Raw genomic sequence first — 15,453 nt, forward strand, 5'->3', positions numbered from 1 at the left:
TAACCTAAAACTTGAAGGCCTCCAAAACGATTTGGCTACTCAGACTTAGTAGCATATTCCCTTGTTAGTGCATCAGAAAATGTAGGAGAAGAACCTCTCACCTATGAAGAGGCAGTGTCCTCTAGAGACTTTGCAAAATGGTTAGAAGCCATGAAGTCAGAAATAACATCCCTTAGGAAGAACCAGACGTGGTATATGATTGAGAAACCTTAAGGATGTTAGAACGGGTAGGTGCTATGGCACAAACCAAGAGGGGGGGTGAATTGGTTATTTTTAAAAACTTGATAGAACTTTGAAATCCTTTTGATTGAAAATAAAAATTCAATGCAAGTGAGGATAATGAAATGCTAGCAATGATAAACAAATAAAAAAAAACATTAAGCAAGAGAGAACACAAAGATTTATAATGGTTCGGCTTAACCCAATCCTAATCCACTACCTTAGCTTCTCACTAAGGATTTTTCAAACCATCCACTAAAACTCCCTACTTAAACCAAGTAGGTCCTTTAGTCCGAGACTTGGAAAATTACAAAACCTCCCACTCAAATGGGCCCTCTAGCTACACAAGCTAGGAAATATGAGAAATATAGAATATGAGAGAATCTAAGAGATGATCTCTTAGTTACAATATCTCTCGAAATTAAACAAGGCTTAAATGAATGTATACAGATTTAGATCAAAGCCTTGAAGAGAGAAAAATAAAGCACAGACGATTTTAAATACAAATGAGAATAACAGTAGGCTCAAATCATTTCATTTCCGTCCATTAGTCTTCTCTTGATCATCCTTGAGTTGTATATATAGGCTTCCCAAAAGATTGAAGAGAAATGTAGCCGTTGGGATTTGAAAAACTAGCCGTTGGAAGCTTTCTGCGAAAAAAGATAATCGACAGAATATACTGGATAGTTGATTATATTTTCAAGTAAAACTAAGACATAGTCGACATACCAGAAAGCATAGTCAACTATCTTTGACACAAATTTCCCATAGTCGACAGATACATATACATAGTCGACAGATACAAAAATATGAAGAGGATTTTGAAAATCATGAACAAATATAGTCGACAGAAGAAAAGCCATAGTCGGCTATCTTTACATGATAGTCAACAGAGTGAAAGTTAGTCGACAGAAGCCTTAAATAGTCGACAGATCAAACCAGCATAGTCGACTATATTTAGGCATAGTCGATAGCATTAAACCACATAGTCGACTATCCATTTGAAAAGATTGAAAACTTAACAAATTCTCATTTTGATTCTTTTGAAAGCAAGTTGAGATTATCAAAAATATATTTTGAAATAAAACACACTCAACCATACTCAACATATCTTCTATAGATTTTCATACCTTATTTCAAACTTATTTATTAAAGATTGATTTTCATATAGTCATTATCAAAACCATTTTATTTTTCAAGAGTAAAATATCAAAGGACAACGCATAGTTGGCTGTAAATGGCTGTATAAAATCAAGGAAGGTGCTGGAAACAACCCTAAACCTAGGTACAAGGCTAGGTTAGTTGCAAAGGGTTTTACCCAACTTCTAGGAATAGATTTTAATGAGGTTTTCTCACCTGTTGTCAGGGCCGGACCTTCCATGAGGCCCATGAGGCAGTTGCCTCAGGGCCCATGAAAATCTGGCTATTTAGGGGGCCCATAAATTGGAAACCCCCCTTTTGGTAAGGGCCCAGCCGCCCAAAGTCTACCCCCTCCCTCTGCAAACTTTGCGTTCACCCCTGCCGTTCTCCCTCTCTCGCTTTCGCTTTTGCTGCCCTCTCTTGCTCTCTGTCACTCCCTCCGTCGCCCTCGTCCTTGCTGGCTCGCCCTCGCTGTCGGTGGCTTGCCTTCGCTCTCGCCTTTTGCTGGTCTGTCGCTCGCGCCTCTCTGCACCGTCGCCCTTCGCCCTCGCTGGGCTCACCCTCGCTTTCTCGCCAGACTCGCCTCTTACTGCTGTGTTCGGTCGGCGGTCAATCGCCCTCGTGGCCGGTCACCGGTGGCTCGCTCACGTTGCCTCGCTCTCCGTCGCTCACTGCCTCAGATTCAATTTTTATCTTTGAAGCAGATCTGCTTCTCAGAAGCCCTAACTCCAGAATCTTATCTGCTTAGCTTCATTCAACTTTTAGTGGTTAATTTCTCCCTCATTTCATTTCATTTATGAAATAAAATTATGATACATTCAGAGATTTGGATTCTTGGATAGTTTGCCTATGTTTATTTTATTGATGTTGGCTTCAAAAGAAAATTTAATTTTAATGATGTCTTTATTTTGTTTATATACATGATAACTGTTTGTTTTCTTCTTAGAAAATAGAACTAGAGTCTAGAGATGCCTTCTTTATTTTATTTTTCTTATTATCATTACAAGTCTAGATATAGAAATTAAGTTTAAAATTATTATTGCTTAAGTGTGTTGCGGATTGGCTATGTTCTATTGAGAAAAAAATGCTCGAACAACTTGATTATGTAAACTTGATTGATATTTTTGTCTTTAAAATTGTGTAATTTTTAATTAATAATTTAAAAAATTTTCAATTTTATTCTTTGATATGGTATAAATATTTATTTATTTTTTTATGTTTTATTATAAAAAAATAAAATTTAAATGCACTTTACGATTCGGGGGCCCATTTTTATATTTTGCCTCAGGGCCCCCGAATCTTAGGTACGGCACTGCCTGTTGTGAGACATACCTTAATAAGAGTGTTGTTGGCCATTACTGCTCATTTAAACTTAAAGTTAGAGCAATTGGATGTCACAACAACTTTCCTGCATGGAGACTTAGATGAGAGAATCTTAATGGATCAACCTAAAGACTTTGAGTATAGAGGAGAGGTGGAGAAGGTGTGTTTGCTGAAGAAATCCCTTTATGGGCTTAAGTAGTCTTCAAGACAATGTTATAGGAAATTTGATACTGTTATGTTTGCAATGATGATTAAAGAGTTGAGAGAAATAACAAGAGAGAGAAAAGAGAATGCAAAATAATGTCTCGTCCAACTGTAATTAAAAATAGAAATAATAAGCCTATTTATATGATAGGCTTAGGATACAAACAGGAAGTTGATTGATACAAATTACAACAAAAAGCTAACTGGTAAAACAGAAAGCTAATGTATACCAACTAAGGAGCAGAATACAACTTAATTCCTTTAACATTTCCCCTCAATATAAACCTCCAGTCAACAAGCCTTAACAAGGCTTGACTCCTTCAACATTCCCCCTCAATTTAGTGGTATAAACAGGAGAGAACTGAAGCCCAAGCTTACTGTAAAGAAAAGAAAACCTGTCCCTGGACAAACCTTTAGTAAAATATTTGCAACTTGATACATAGTAGGCACATACCGGATATCAATTTCACCATTCTCCACTTTTTCCCTAACAAAATGAATGTCAATTTCAATATGCTTTGTATGAGAATGGAATACTGGATTCTTGGCTATGCTTTTTCTGCTAGGTTGTCACACCATAGGACAGGAACTTGGGATAAAGAATACCCTAACTCAGTAAACAAGGACTGTAACCACATAACTTCTGTAACACCTTGGGCCATGGCACGATACTCGGCTTCTCCTACTGAATGAGTGACAATGGACTGTTTCTTTGAACTCCAAACTAGCAAATTAGAACCAAGAAAAACACAAACATCACTGGTTGATTTTCTGGTTAGTTTACAGCCAACATGGTCTGTATCTGTGAACACTGTTAGAGTCATATCAGAAGAAGCAAATGTAAACAACAGCTTTAAACCAACGGAACCTTTCAAATAGCGAAGCAAACGCTTACAAGCTGTCCAGTGCTGCTCTTTAGGAGTAGATAGAAATTGACTAAGCCGGTTTACCACAAAGGAGATATCAGGCCTTGTATAGGTCAAATATTGAAGAGAACCAATAATGGTTCTATAGAGAGAAGGATCCAAGAAATCAACACCTTCATTAGTAAAAGAAGTCCCCCAAACCACTGGTGTTTCACATGATTTGCAATCCTACATACCAGCTTTATGCAACAAATCCAGTGTATACTTAAACTGAGTGAGATACAATCCAGTCTCATTCCGAAACACTTCAAAACCAAGAAAATAGTTAACTGACCCTAGTGTTTTGAGGGCAAAGTAAGTGTCTAAATTGTGAATACAGTCTTTAAGAGCTGAGGAATTTGAGCCAGTGACAAGAATATCATCTACATACACCAAAAGAAATAACACCGCCTTAGCAGTCTGTTTGATGAAGAAAGATGCATCAGATACAGACCGAACAAAACCCCAACCATGTAAAGCCTGCCGCAACTTAGTATACCAAGCTCTTGGAGCTTGCTTGAGGCCATAAAGAGATTTCTGAAGCTTACAAACATAAGAAGGAAACTGAGAATCAGTAAAACCTTCTGGTTGGGTCATGTAAACATCCTCTGTCAAGTCTCCATTTAAGAAGGCATTGTTGATATCAACTTGCTGAATATCCCACCCAAAACTGACAGCCAAAGAAAAGAGAACACAGATGGTGGGAGCCTTAACAACTAGACTAAAAGTCTTTCCATAATCAATACTCGGTTTTTGTAAGAAACCCTTGACAATCAACTGAGCCTTGTGTCTAAGAATGGAGCCATCAGATTTATACTTAACACGAAAAACCCATTTGCACCCGATGAGATTCATATCAGAGGAGAATGGTACCAAATCCCAGGTGTGATTGGACTGCAAAACAGTAAATTCCTCTTGCATAGCTTTAGTCCAGTGAGAATCTAGGAGAGCTTCATGAACTGTACTAGGTTCTACAAAAGTAAAAAGAGTATGAGGAGAAGAAACCAAAGACTGCCTAGCTTGAGAATGAGTAAGCATAGGATGAACAGATGGTGCAGGAGGAAGTCGATATTTAGGTATACGAGAAGGTTGAGAAGGCTGAATTGAAGAATGATCAGAAGAAGAACTAGAGGACGAAAAGGACATAGGAGAGTTTTCGGTTGAGATTACAGGATCAGAATTTGATAAAGGAGAAACAACTGATTGAGACACTCGAGGAACACTAGAGGAAAATAAAGGAAGAGAATGAAAGAGTGTAGTTGACGGTCCAGAAGGAAGAGGCACAGATGAAGGTTTCCCAAATGATTGAAACAAAGAAGGATAGGGAAACTCATCAGAATTAAAGTGAACATGTCTGGAAATATAAATTCTGCCCGATGGATGTAAACATTTATAACCCGCATGATCATGACTATATCCAATAAAAACACACTTAGAAGAATGAAAGTCAAATTTATGTTTATTGTAAGGTCTAAGATAAGGAAAACATGTGCAACCAAATGGTTGAAGAGCAAAATAGTTAGGCTGTTTGTGATAAAGCAGCTCAAATGGATAATGAAAATGAAGAACAACAGAGGGCAAAAGGTTAATGAGATAGACAGCAGTTTGGAAGGCAGGAACCCAAAAAGACAAAGGCATGTGAGCATGAGCAAGTAAGGTTAGACCCATTTCAGCAATGTGACGATGCTTTCTTTCAGCAACGCCATTCTGTTGAGGTGTGTGAGGACACAAAAAACGAGGTTGAATACCACAGGAACGTAGATAGGGTAAAAAGGCTTTAAATTCATCTCCATTATCAGTATGAAGAGCTTTTAATTTAAAACTATACTGCAACTCAGCAAGTTTATGAAAATTAATGAAAGTTTGGAGGGCATTAGACTTCAACTTTAAAGGATAAAGCCATGAATATCGGGTATAGGCATCAACAAAAACAATATAGTATCGATAACCCTCAATGGAGACAACAGGTGCTGGACCCCAAACATCCGAGTAAACAATCTCCAAAGGATGTTTAGCTGAAATAGGACAATTGGGAAACGGAAGTTTATGTGACTTTCCAATTTTACATGAATCACAAAATGAAACAGCAGATTGTGGACAAGAAACTTGAATTTTATTCAAGACATGTTTCAATACATGAAATGGAGGGTGCCCTAATTTGGCATGCCACTGCTGTCCTACACAAACTGCTTGAGCTACATTTGCATTCAAAGGCAGATCTGGTAAAATCAGATTCTATTGTATACAATTATTATTAGGAAAGGAAGAAACAACATTTGAGGTCTTGAAGCAAAGATTGGCAGCAATGTCAGAGGATTTGGAAGAATTAACAGTTTGAGATGATATAGATGACGTAGGCACAGCATAATCAAAAGCTGAAACCAGCTGATACAGACCATCTCTAAGAGTTCCTCGGAGTAACACTAGCCCGGAGTCCTTGTCCTTAATAAAACAAGAAGTAGAATTAAATTCAGCAACAACATTGTTATCTCTTGTGAGTTGAGAGACACTAAGAAGACTCTTCTTCATATGAGGAACATGAAGAATGTGAGGTAAAGAAAGAACAAATCGAGAATTGGATTGAGTTTGTAAATGACCAACACCAATATGAGAGATAGGCAAGGACTTACCATCACCAACAGTTACCTTATCAGTGCCTTGATAAGGAGATGACAAAGACAAGTTGTTGAGACTGGTTATGATATGATTTGTGGCGCCAGAATCAACAAACCAAGGAGAGTTGGATGTAGACAGCTGATAAGAAGCTTGAGTATGATATTGATACGGACAAACTGAGGCTGGATAAGAAGCTGGAGAATTATAGGAGGAAGTAGAACCTAGATCAGCCATAAACACTTCGTTAGACTCACTTGGACTAGTCAAGAACGCATATGGCTTTGATTGATTCTGAAAATTACTTCCACCTCCTCGACCAGTCTGACCAAATCCTTGACTAGAAGGACGCTGAAAGTTTCTATCGAACCCATGATAACACTTGTCAACGAAGTGGCCAGGTTTGCCACATAATTGATAATAAATCTGTCGACCACCAAATTTGCCTCTGCCTCTACCACCTCGATTCACAAAACCTCCTCCACGAGACATGTATCCTCCTCTAGAGTTATTGACAGAACCATTACCAGATTTACCACCATGAGTTGCAACATTCACATTGATGGCATAATCAAAATTCACAAATGATGAATCAATAGTAGAATCACCAGAATTCTTAGACATAAGACACTGCTCATGCATAAGCAGTAGATACTGCACTTTCTCTAAATTGATTTCATCCATCTGATAAGCAATTTGGCTCACGACAGTATCATAGTCATGATCCAATCCATTTAAGATGGCTAACAACAAATCTTTATCTCCTAGGGGTTCACCGATCGCAACTAAAGCATGCACAATAGTCTTGATACATAAAATGAAATCATTCACTGAAAGTGAGTTTTTCTTAACTGACCTGAGCTGTTGCTTCAACTGAAACGACTTGGCAACAGTTTGTTGTGAATAGAGTCTCAAGAGAAGACCATACCTCATTCGACGACTCATAGTGAATTACTTGAGCAAGGACTTCTTTGTCTATTGTCGAGAACAACCAACCAAGAAGAAGCTGGTCAGAACGAATCCACGTTAGATACGCTGGATTCACAATCGTTTGATCCGAGACATCTACAGTCGTATTCGGATTTGGAATATATTTCGGAGGCGCTTGAGACTTGTTAATGAATGAAACAAGATCAAAGGCTCGGATAGTTGCAAGCACTTGAGCTTTCCAGAACAAGTAGTTACTTTTGTTAAGCTTGATCGGAACAAAATTTAAAGATTTTGCAACTGATGGAAAATTGACTTGCGAATCAGAAGAATAATCCGATCGAGGCAATGATGAGGCACTGTAATCACGATTCGAAGCTATGGACGTTTGTCGCAAGGCTCTGATACCATGTAATGGTGATTAAAGAGTTGAGAGAAATAACGAGAGAGAGAAAAGAGAATGCAAAATAATGCCTTGTCCAACTGTAATTAAAAATAGAAATAATAAGCCTATTTATATGATAGGCTTAGGATACAAACAAGAAGCTGATTGATACAAATTACAACAAAAAGCTAATTGGTAAAACAGAAAGCTAACGTATACCAACTAAAGAGCAGCATAATACATCTGTAGATGAAATCAATTAGCTATTTGAGATGAAGGAACTAGGTGAAGCAAAGAAAATTCTGGGGATAAAAATTGCTAGAAGTAAACAACAAAGGAAAATTCACCTATCACAAAAATCCTATCTAGAAAAGCTATTATCTAGGTTTGGAATGGAAAATGCTATGGTGGTACATGTGCCATTTGCCTCTCATTTTAAGTTATCTTTAGATCAATCTCCAAAGGATGAGGAAAGTAGGAAGGAAATGGTAAATATTCCATACTCGAGTGCTGTGGGTAGTTTAATGTATAGCATGGTATGCACTCGACCCGACTTAGCTCATGCAATGAGTGTAGTAAGTCGATTTATGGCAAATCCAAGAAAACCCCATTGGAATGCAGTGAAGTGGGTATTTAGATACCTAAAGGGATCATCTAATAATGTTTTGTCTTATGGTGGAGCTAATATAGGAGATCAAATTAGTATCCTAGGGTTCTTGGATGCAGACTATGCTGCTGATATAGATAGAAGGAGATCCACATCAGGTTATGCTGCTGATTTAGATAGAAGGAGATCCACATCAGGTTATGTATTTATGTTGTGGAACTCTACAATCAGCTGGAAGTCCAGTCTCTAACATGTGGTAGCATTGTCCACCACAGAAGCTGAATACATAGCTATATTGGAAGCTATCAAAGAGGCTATGTGGCTTAAGGGTCTAGTTAATGAGCAGATGTCAACGCAACTTTGATGTGTGATAGTCAAAGTGTAACGGCCCGCCTCCCGGAGCCCCCGCTAGCATAGAGGATCCGTGAGAGGGTCATTACTAAAATGATACCGAACAATAACACAACCCTTATTTAAATCATAATCTCTTTTTATTATAACATCTCATAAACATTTTTACAAAACCATTCATCATTTGGGCCCACCTGGGCTTACATAACATAACGACAATCTCAAAAAAAATGTAAACATTAACCTTAACAGAAGTACAACGACACCTAGGATCTAGTTTCGGGAGAGCTCTGCACTTGCTATCATGACACGACAGTCTGGACCCAAACCCCGATGAACGTACCTGCTATCTTGAGCGATTCTTACCTGGAATGATGGAGAGCGAACATGAGTCGCGAGACTCAGCAAGCTCACGAAAGGAAGGCTATAGGTTTAAGGATATGACTCTTTCCATGACACCCCATGCAATTCATGTCAATGCAATCACACCATGTCATGATCCATACGTGCCTTACTTTTACATGCATAACATAAAGTTAACTGCACATAAGGAACCAAGGGCCCTCATAAGTCACACATTGGCACCTGGGTCCTGCATACAAACTTGTTGCAGCCTAACATAGGCCACCATAACATCATTCTCTTAGACCAGTCTTTTCCTGACATGGTCGGCTTTTCTTGACATTCAACATTTGGCTTTTCATGATACTCGTTACATGCTCTTCCTGATACCCATCATACTCAACATGCTCTTCCTGATACCCATCATACTCTCATGTGTTCTTCATGTCATACATCATATAATCATATACTTCCGCGATCTTGGTCTTCTCTCGGGCCAACCCCGAGCTAATATCTAAGCCGAGCTGAAGCTCACCTGAGTCAGTACTCCCGACACCTGACACGGTACTCCCGTCCAGAATAACAGTAACAATAAAACCATGCAATGCAACACATAGGAAATGCAATGGCCTTTGTAGCATAAACGTGATGATAAGGCTCCCATAAACCAAGCATTAGGCCTTGCTACGCCTCACATAGGAATACACACATGCAGCATGCTCTAAATGTATATGCTCACCTAGGATACCCAAATTGGCTCTTAGACCAACCGAGTCATGCAAATGCTCATACTTCCCATCACACACAAAGCATGTCCCCACGTGAATGCAACCCAGCCCTTTGTAGCACACACATCATGAAATGCACAAACCAAGGCGGGAATCTGAAGTACCAGCTCTTCTGGCCGTCTAGCGCTTATCGTAACAACCGATAACTGGCGCCCATACATCTAGCCATCAACTGCCACGACTCACGGTCGATAGTCAGTGGCTTTGTACCCATACCCTTAAGACACACTTACTGACACTATTAGCTTTATATCTTCTAAACATTACACAACATTTTTCCATAACTCTTCATGTACATAATCTCATGAACATCATATACCGTTCTCTTTCTCATCTCTTATAAACATGGAAATGAACTATTTACTTTACCAAATAAACTCTTTAACATATCCCCATAAATCATACTGACTTTTCTAAGAACCTAACCCATCGGGTTCGACATCATTCCCAAGGAAAATGGAGCGATACGAAGCTCCGTAATGGTCAAAATGAAAGACACCAAGATAACTTTGCTTAACTTATTCCATCAACAATAACCTCATTAATAAAATATAAATCATAAGGTGGTTGCCACGCGGAGTATTATTATTAATGCGTGGAACCGAGTCAAGGTGAGGGAGGGTTTAAAATATGAAAAATAGCGAAGACTCTTGCAAGAAATGAAGAACATGAGGAGAGGGTTAGGAGCTTGCTTGAAAACGGTTGATTTCGGCCTCTCTTGTGTTCCCGGTGCGAATTAAAGCATTTTCTAGCAAATAACACAACCGGGACTTAAATTAATTAATTCTAATCGTGCAAAATTTATAATTTAAACATATCACGCTTTTACTAATTTTTACCCACGTACTTGATCACTTTCCCTACCGAAAAATCCCAAATTCTATTATTTTTCTCTTATTTTCTTTTCTTTCCTTTCTTTGCTTTTCTTTTCTTTCTTTCCTTTTCTCCTTCTTCTTCCTTCTTCTTCTCCTTCTTCCCGCCTCTGCTCTGCGCGCCATTCTTCTTCTTCTTCTTCTTTTTCTTCTTTCCTTTCTTCTTCTTCTTCTTCTTCTTCTTCTTCTTCTTTTTCTCCTCCTTCTTCTTCTTCCCGTGCATTGCACCTCCCTGCTTCAGCCTCGACCATGGCCGCAGCACCCGCGCACGCACGCGACTGCCGCTGCCGCTGCAACCGGCCGCCCTTGCTCGCCCTTAGCCGGCCACCGTTGCCGGCCATTGAAGCTTCCATCGATGCCCCGAACTCAAGCATCGCGGCCATGGCCGCGGCTTCTTCAAGCCTTTGCTGCCCACTTCCATCGTCGGCTGCCATGGCTGAGTGAAGCTCGGCCAGCTTCCATGGCTGCCACTGCGCACGCCTCTCTCCCTCTTTCAATCTCTCCATCTCTCTCCCTTTCCCTTCCTCTCTCTTTCTCTCCCTCTCGGCCGAGCTCTCTCTCTCGCAAGCTCTCCTTCTCTCTCTCTCTCTGTTTTTGATTGAAGCCATGGCCACTGTTACACACTTGGCCACCAAGCATGCGCACACAACCACACAATTTAACATTTTAATTAATTTGATTTAAATTAATTTAGTTTATTCTTTTATTATTATTATGAATATATATATATATATGTGTATTTAGATATTAATTAGAACAACATATCCAGCCTTTATCACACTATGTGGGGTCGGCTACATGAATTCTAGACTTCCATGTATTTCTGTCTTTTGTCATATCCTCATTTAGATCCATATATTTCATATCAAATTTTAATGTCTCTCCCAAAGTCTTCTTGGGTCTACCTCTACCTCTTTTTGTGACTAATTGTTCCATTTCATCAACTCTCCTCACAGGAGCGTCTCTTAGTCTCCTTCTCACATGACCAAACCATCTTAGTCTAGTCTCTCTCATTAATTCATTAACTTAAATTATCTTAACATAATTTACACATTTATTATTATTATTAGTATTATTATTTAATTACCTTAAATGTTCAAATTTTCATTACGGACCCCAAATACTGAAATTTAATAATTATTAACGTCTCTAACATTTCGGGATATTACACAAAGTGCCATTTATTTGTCTAAAAATCAAGCACATCATGAAAGGACTAAGCATATAGATGTTAAGACACCACTTCATTAGGGAAATAATTGAAAAACAAGATGTTATACTAACCAAAGTTTCAGGTGAAGAGAATGCAGCTGACATGTTTACTAAAGCTGTACCTCTTGCAAAGCTAAAGCATTGCATGAAGATACTGCGGGTTATTCCAGATGTTGTGAAAGTTGTAGGTGGCAGTCGTGAGGAAGTCAAATCTAATTCAAATGGGTGGAGAATTTATTAAATCATTTGTATTAGATTAGTCTATTGTCTCGGCTAAAGTAGTTTATGTCAGGGATGTATTTGGTATTTCATCTAGTTGTTTGATTGGTTAGTTATATCACTAGCTGTTCGGTTATTTTAAAATCTTGTATAGTTCGCCCTTATGTTCTATGAATAAGGGGTCAGGGGCCTTTATTTCTCTCACTGGTTCTTTTATGCTATCTTGGGGAATTCCGAGCAAGTATGTGTTGTGTAAGAGGAAAGCGATTGAATGCTTTGTAATCTGTTCTAAATCTCTGTATAGCCTGGGTATTGGGTTGTGTGAGAGAGAGAGAGAGAGAGTTTATGGGCAGTACATGTAATCGATTATGATATTCAAGATAGTGGAGAAAGGCGCTAAAGGAAGTCTGGATGTAGGTTTCCTGTAAGGGAAACTGAACCAGGATAAATCTCGAGTCTTTGTGTGTATGTCCTTCTAATTTTGTGTTTTCATATTCTGTTTTCTTATCTCTTTCGTGAGTGGGTTATTCCGACAGTCTCGAGGGTAGAGTGTTTGATTAAGTAAGGCAGAAGATTGGGACAACAATGAAGTTAGAATTTTTCCTGCTGTTATTTGTACCAGAGTGTGATAGAACTCATTTTTTTATGCTTTCTGCCAGTTCTGGTTAGCTTTGTCATTTTATTTTTTTCTAATCCCCTGGTAACTTCGTTCGTTTGTTTTGTTAATAGTTCTCCATGGTATTTTTACAAAATGTTTACTTTTCTGATTGGCGAAATTTTCTATTGAGATGTGTTGAGGACCACAGTCTCTACCACTAGATGTATATGAGCTGAAGGCTACAAGGCACCATATGAAACTAAGTCCCTATAAAATCAGTTCTACGTAGTTTTGATAAAGCCTTGATTTATTGATCTGATGTATGGAATCCACATGTTTAAATATTTTTCTATTATTTGTTGATATCGGAGTATGATTATTTAGATTTTGTTTGAAAGTTGTTATCATTTGTTCTGTTGTATGTTTATTCAACTCTCCTTCCCCTTTCTCTACTCCAATAATTTTCCTTTCATTTATTTATTTATTTTTAAATTGAGCAGTTGTGTGATTGTCGAGGATGGGGAGGTCATTGCTTCAGGAAGAAATCGGACCACAGAGACAAGAAATGTACATTCATCACCGTTCTTTCATCTTTCCAATCTATCCTTACTATGTTGTACTCTTCAGAATTATGGATGATGTTGAAGTGAATCGTTTTTGGTCTGCATTCTTTATTTCCTTTTTGTATTTTGGTGTTATTATTAATTTATCCATTAAATTACAATTTTACAACCTTTTTCTCATCAAAGCACAAACAAATACTTTTTGGCACCATACTGCAAGTTTTATACGAACTATTTACTCCTACCTGAGGCTCTGTAGTGTTTGATGTTAATTCTGTCTCTTACTCTGGTTTCCTTGGTTCTAATAACACATTATTGTGTGTGTGCATATGATAGGATTCCAATAGAATTCCAATACAATCTAATATCAATATATTCCAATCCCTTTCAACAGAAAAACAAGAATGAAACAGGGCATTCGAGAGGCCCTAACTCTCCCAATTCTCTACCAAAAGCTCGCTCCCCAATTCTCCATCTCCTATCCTACTTATACCCCCTTCCCACGCTTTCCTAACAGAATTCCCCATTCACACCGCTGATTATTCCTTCAGCAGTGTGGATTACAACTTTACCCCTCCTTCCCCATGCGCACATGCTGGTTGTTACACCTGCATGTGCGGTCCCCTTAATTCCAGTCTCAAGCCTTCAGTTGCTTGTTACGCCTATGATAGGTTTGTTGCACCGACGGCCTATCATTACTCCCCTCTCGGACTTTCACCTTGTCCTCAAGGTGAAAAGCTGGAAATTGTTGCTGAATCATGTTGTAGGGCTCCCAAGTTGCCTCTAACAGTGGTAAGCCCTTCCACTGGATCAGGATATCCAGCCCGCGTAAGTTAGGACCCTTCCCAGGCCGCACTCCCAACACTGCTTCTGGTTCAACCTTCATTTCTAAGTTAGCCTGCAGCTCGAGGGGAATCTGCTCCATTGCGCCGGGCCTGCCCTTAGCTTCTTTCAACTGAGACACATGGAAAACCGGGTGAACCCGACAGTTGACTGGGAGTTTGAGTCTATAAGCCATTGACCCCACTTTCTGCTCAATTTCAAATGGCCCATAGTACCTCGGAGCCAGCTTCTCATTAGGTCTGCCAGCTAGGGACTTCCTTCTATACGGCCTTAATTTCAAGTAGACAAAATCACCAACTGCAAATTGCACATCCCTTCTCCTCCGGTCAGCCCCCTTCTTCATAATCACCTGAGCTCGTTCCAGCTGGTTCTTGAGCTCGTCCAATGCTAAATCTCTCTCCAGCAACTGCTGTTCCACTGTTGATACCGGGGTTGATCCCTTGTCAAATCGGATCAAGGTTGGCGGCTCCCTCCCATAAACAGCTTGGAAAGGAGTAATCCGTGAAGCAGTGTGGTATGAGGTGTTGTACCACAATTCCGCCCATGGCAGCCACACATACCACCCTAAAGGCCTTGCTGATGCAAAACAGCGCAAATAAGTCTCTAAGGTCCGGTTGAGTACTTCCGTTTGCCCATCCGTTTGTGGGTGGTAGGCCGTACTACGTTGAAGCTTAGTGCCTTGAAGTCGAAATAACTCCTCCCAAAAACGACTCATAAAAACCTTATCTTGATCCGAAACAATAGTCCTAGGCATACCATGCAACCGTACTACCTCTTTTATGAAAATTCCAGCTATTGCTCCAGCTGTAAAGGGGTGTTTGAGACCAATAAAATGGCCGTATTTGCTGAGTCTATCTACAACCACCAATATAGCATTCATATGACCCGATTTCGGTAACCTGTCAATAAAATCCATGGCTATATCCTCCCAAATCTGACAAGGAACCGGAAGAGGCTGCAAAAGACCCCCTGGAGATAAGGACTCATGTTTACTTTGCTGGCAAATGGCACACCTTTCCACATATTGGTGTATGTCCCGCTTCATGCCCGCCCAAAAAACACTCGCTGCAATCCGCTTATAAGTCTTTAGGAACCCGGGATGACCCCCTACACTGCTATCATGACCCTCTTGGAGCACCAAGGGAATTAGGGAAGATTTCTTAGGCAGGAACAACCGCCCCTTATAGAGGAGTTGGTCGCCTACCAGCTGAAAATTTGAGCTGTAAGCTGGATCTGCCTTTAATTTCTGTATGATTCCCTGTAAATAAGCATCCTTCTCCACATCTTGGACCAGCTGATCGAGTTGCACCACCCTTGGCACCGTTAGAGCGAATAGAGCTGC

At 39.5% G+C, this 15,453-nt stretch overlaps 1 protein-coding gene across 1 annotated transcript in view; it reads left to right on the plus strand.

The window, feature by feature from the left end:
• The window catches only part of LOC127807884 (tRNA-specific adenosine deaminase TAD2), a 71,879-nt gene that overhangs the window by 39,838 nt on the left and 16,588 nt on the right, over window positions 1-15,453 (plus strand). Inside the window, exon 4 of the mRNA XM_052346072.1 lies at window positions 13,206-13,272. Within this exon, the coding sequence (XP_052202032.1) occupies window positions 13,206-13,272 (67 nt within the window). The remainder of the gene's footprint in view (window positions 1-13,205; window positions 13,273-15,453) is intronic.

Source organism: Diospyros lotus, chromosome 8 (genome assembly GCF_014633365.1).
Source record: "Diospyros lotus cultivar Yz01 chromosome 8, ASM1463336v1, whole genome shotgun sequence".
NCBI lineage: Eukaryota > Viridiplantae > Streptophyta > Magnoliopsida > Ericales > Ebenaceae > Diospyros > Diospyros lotus.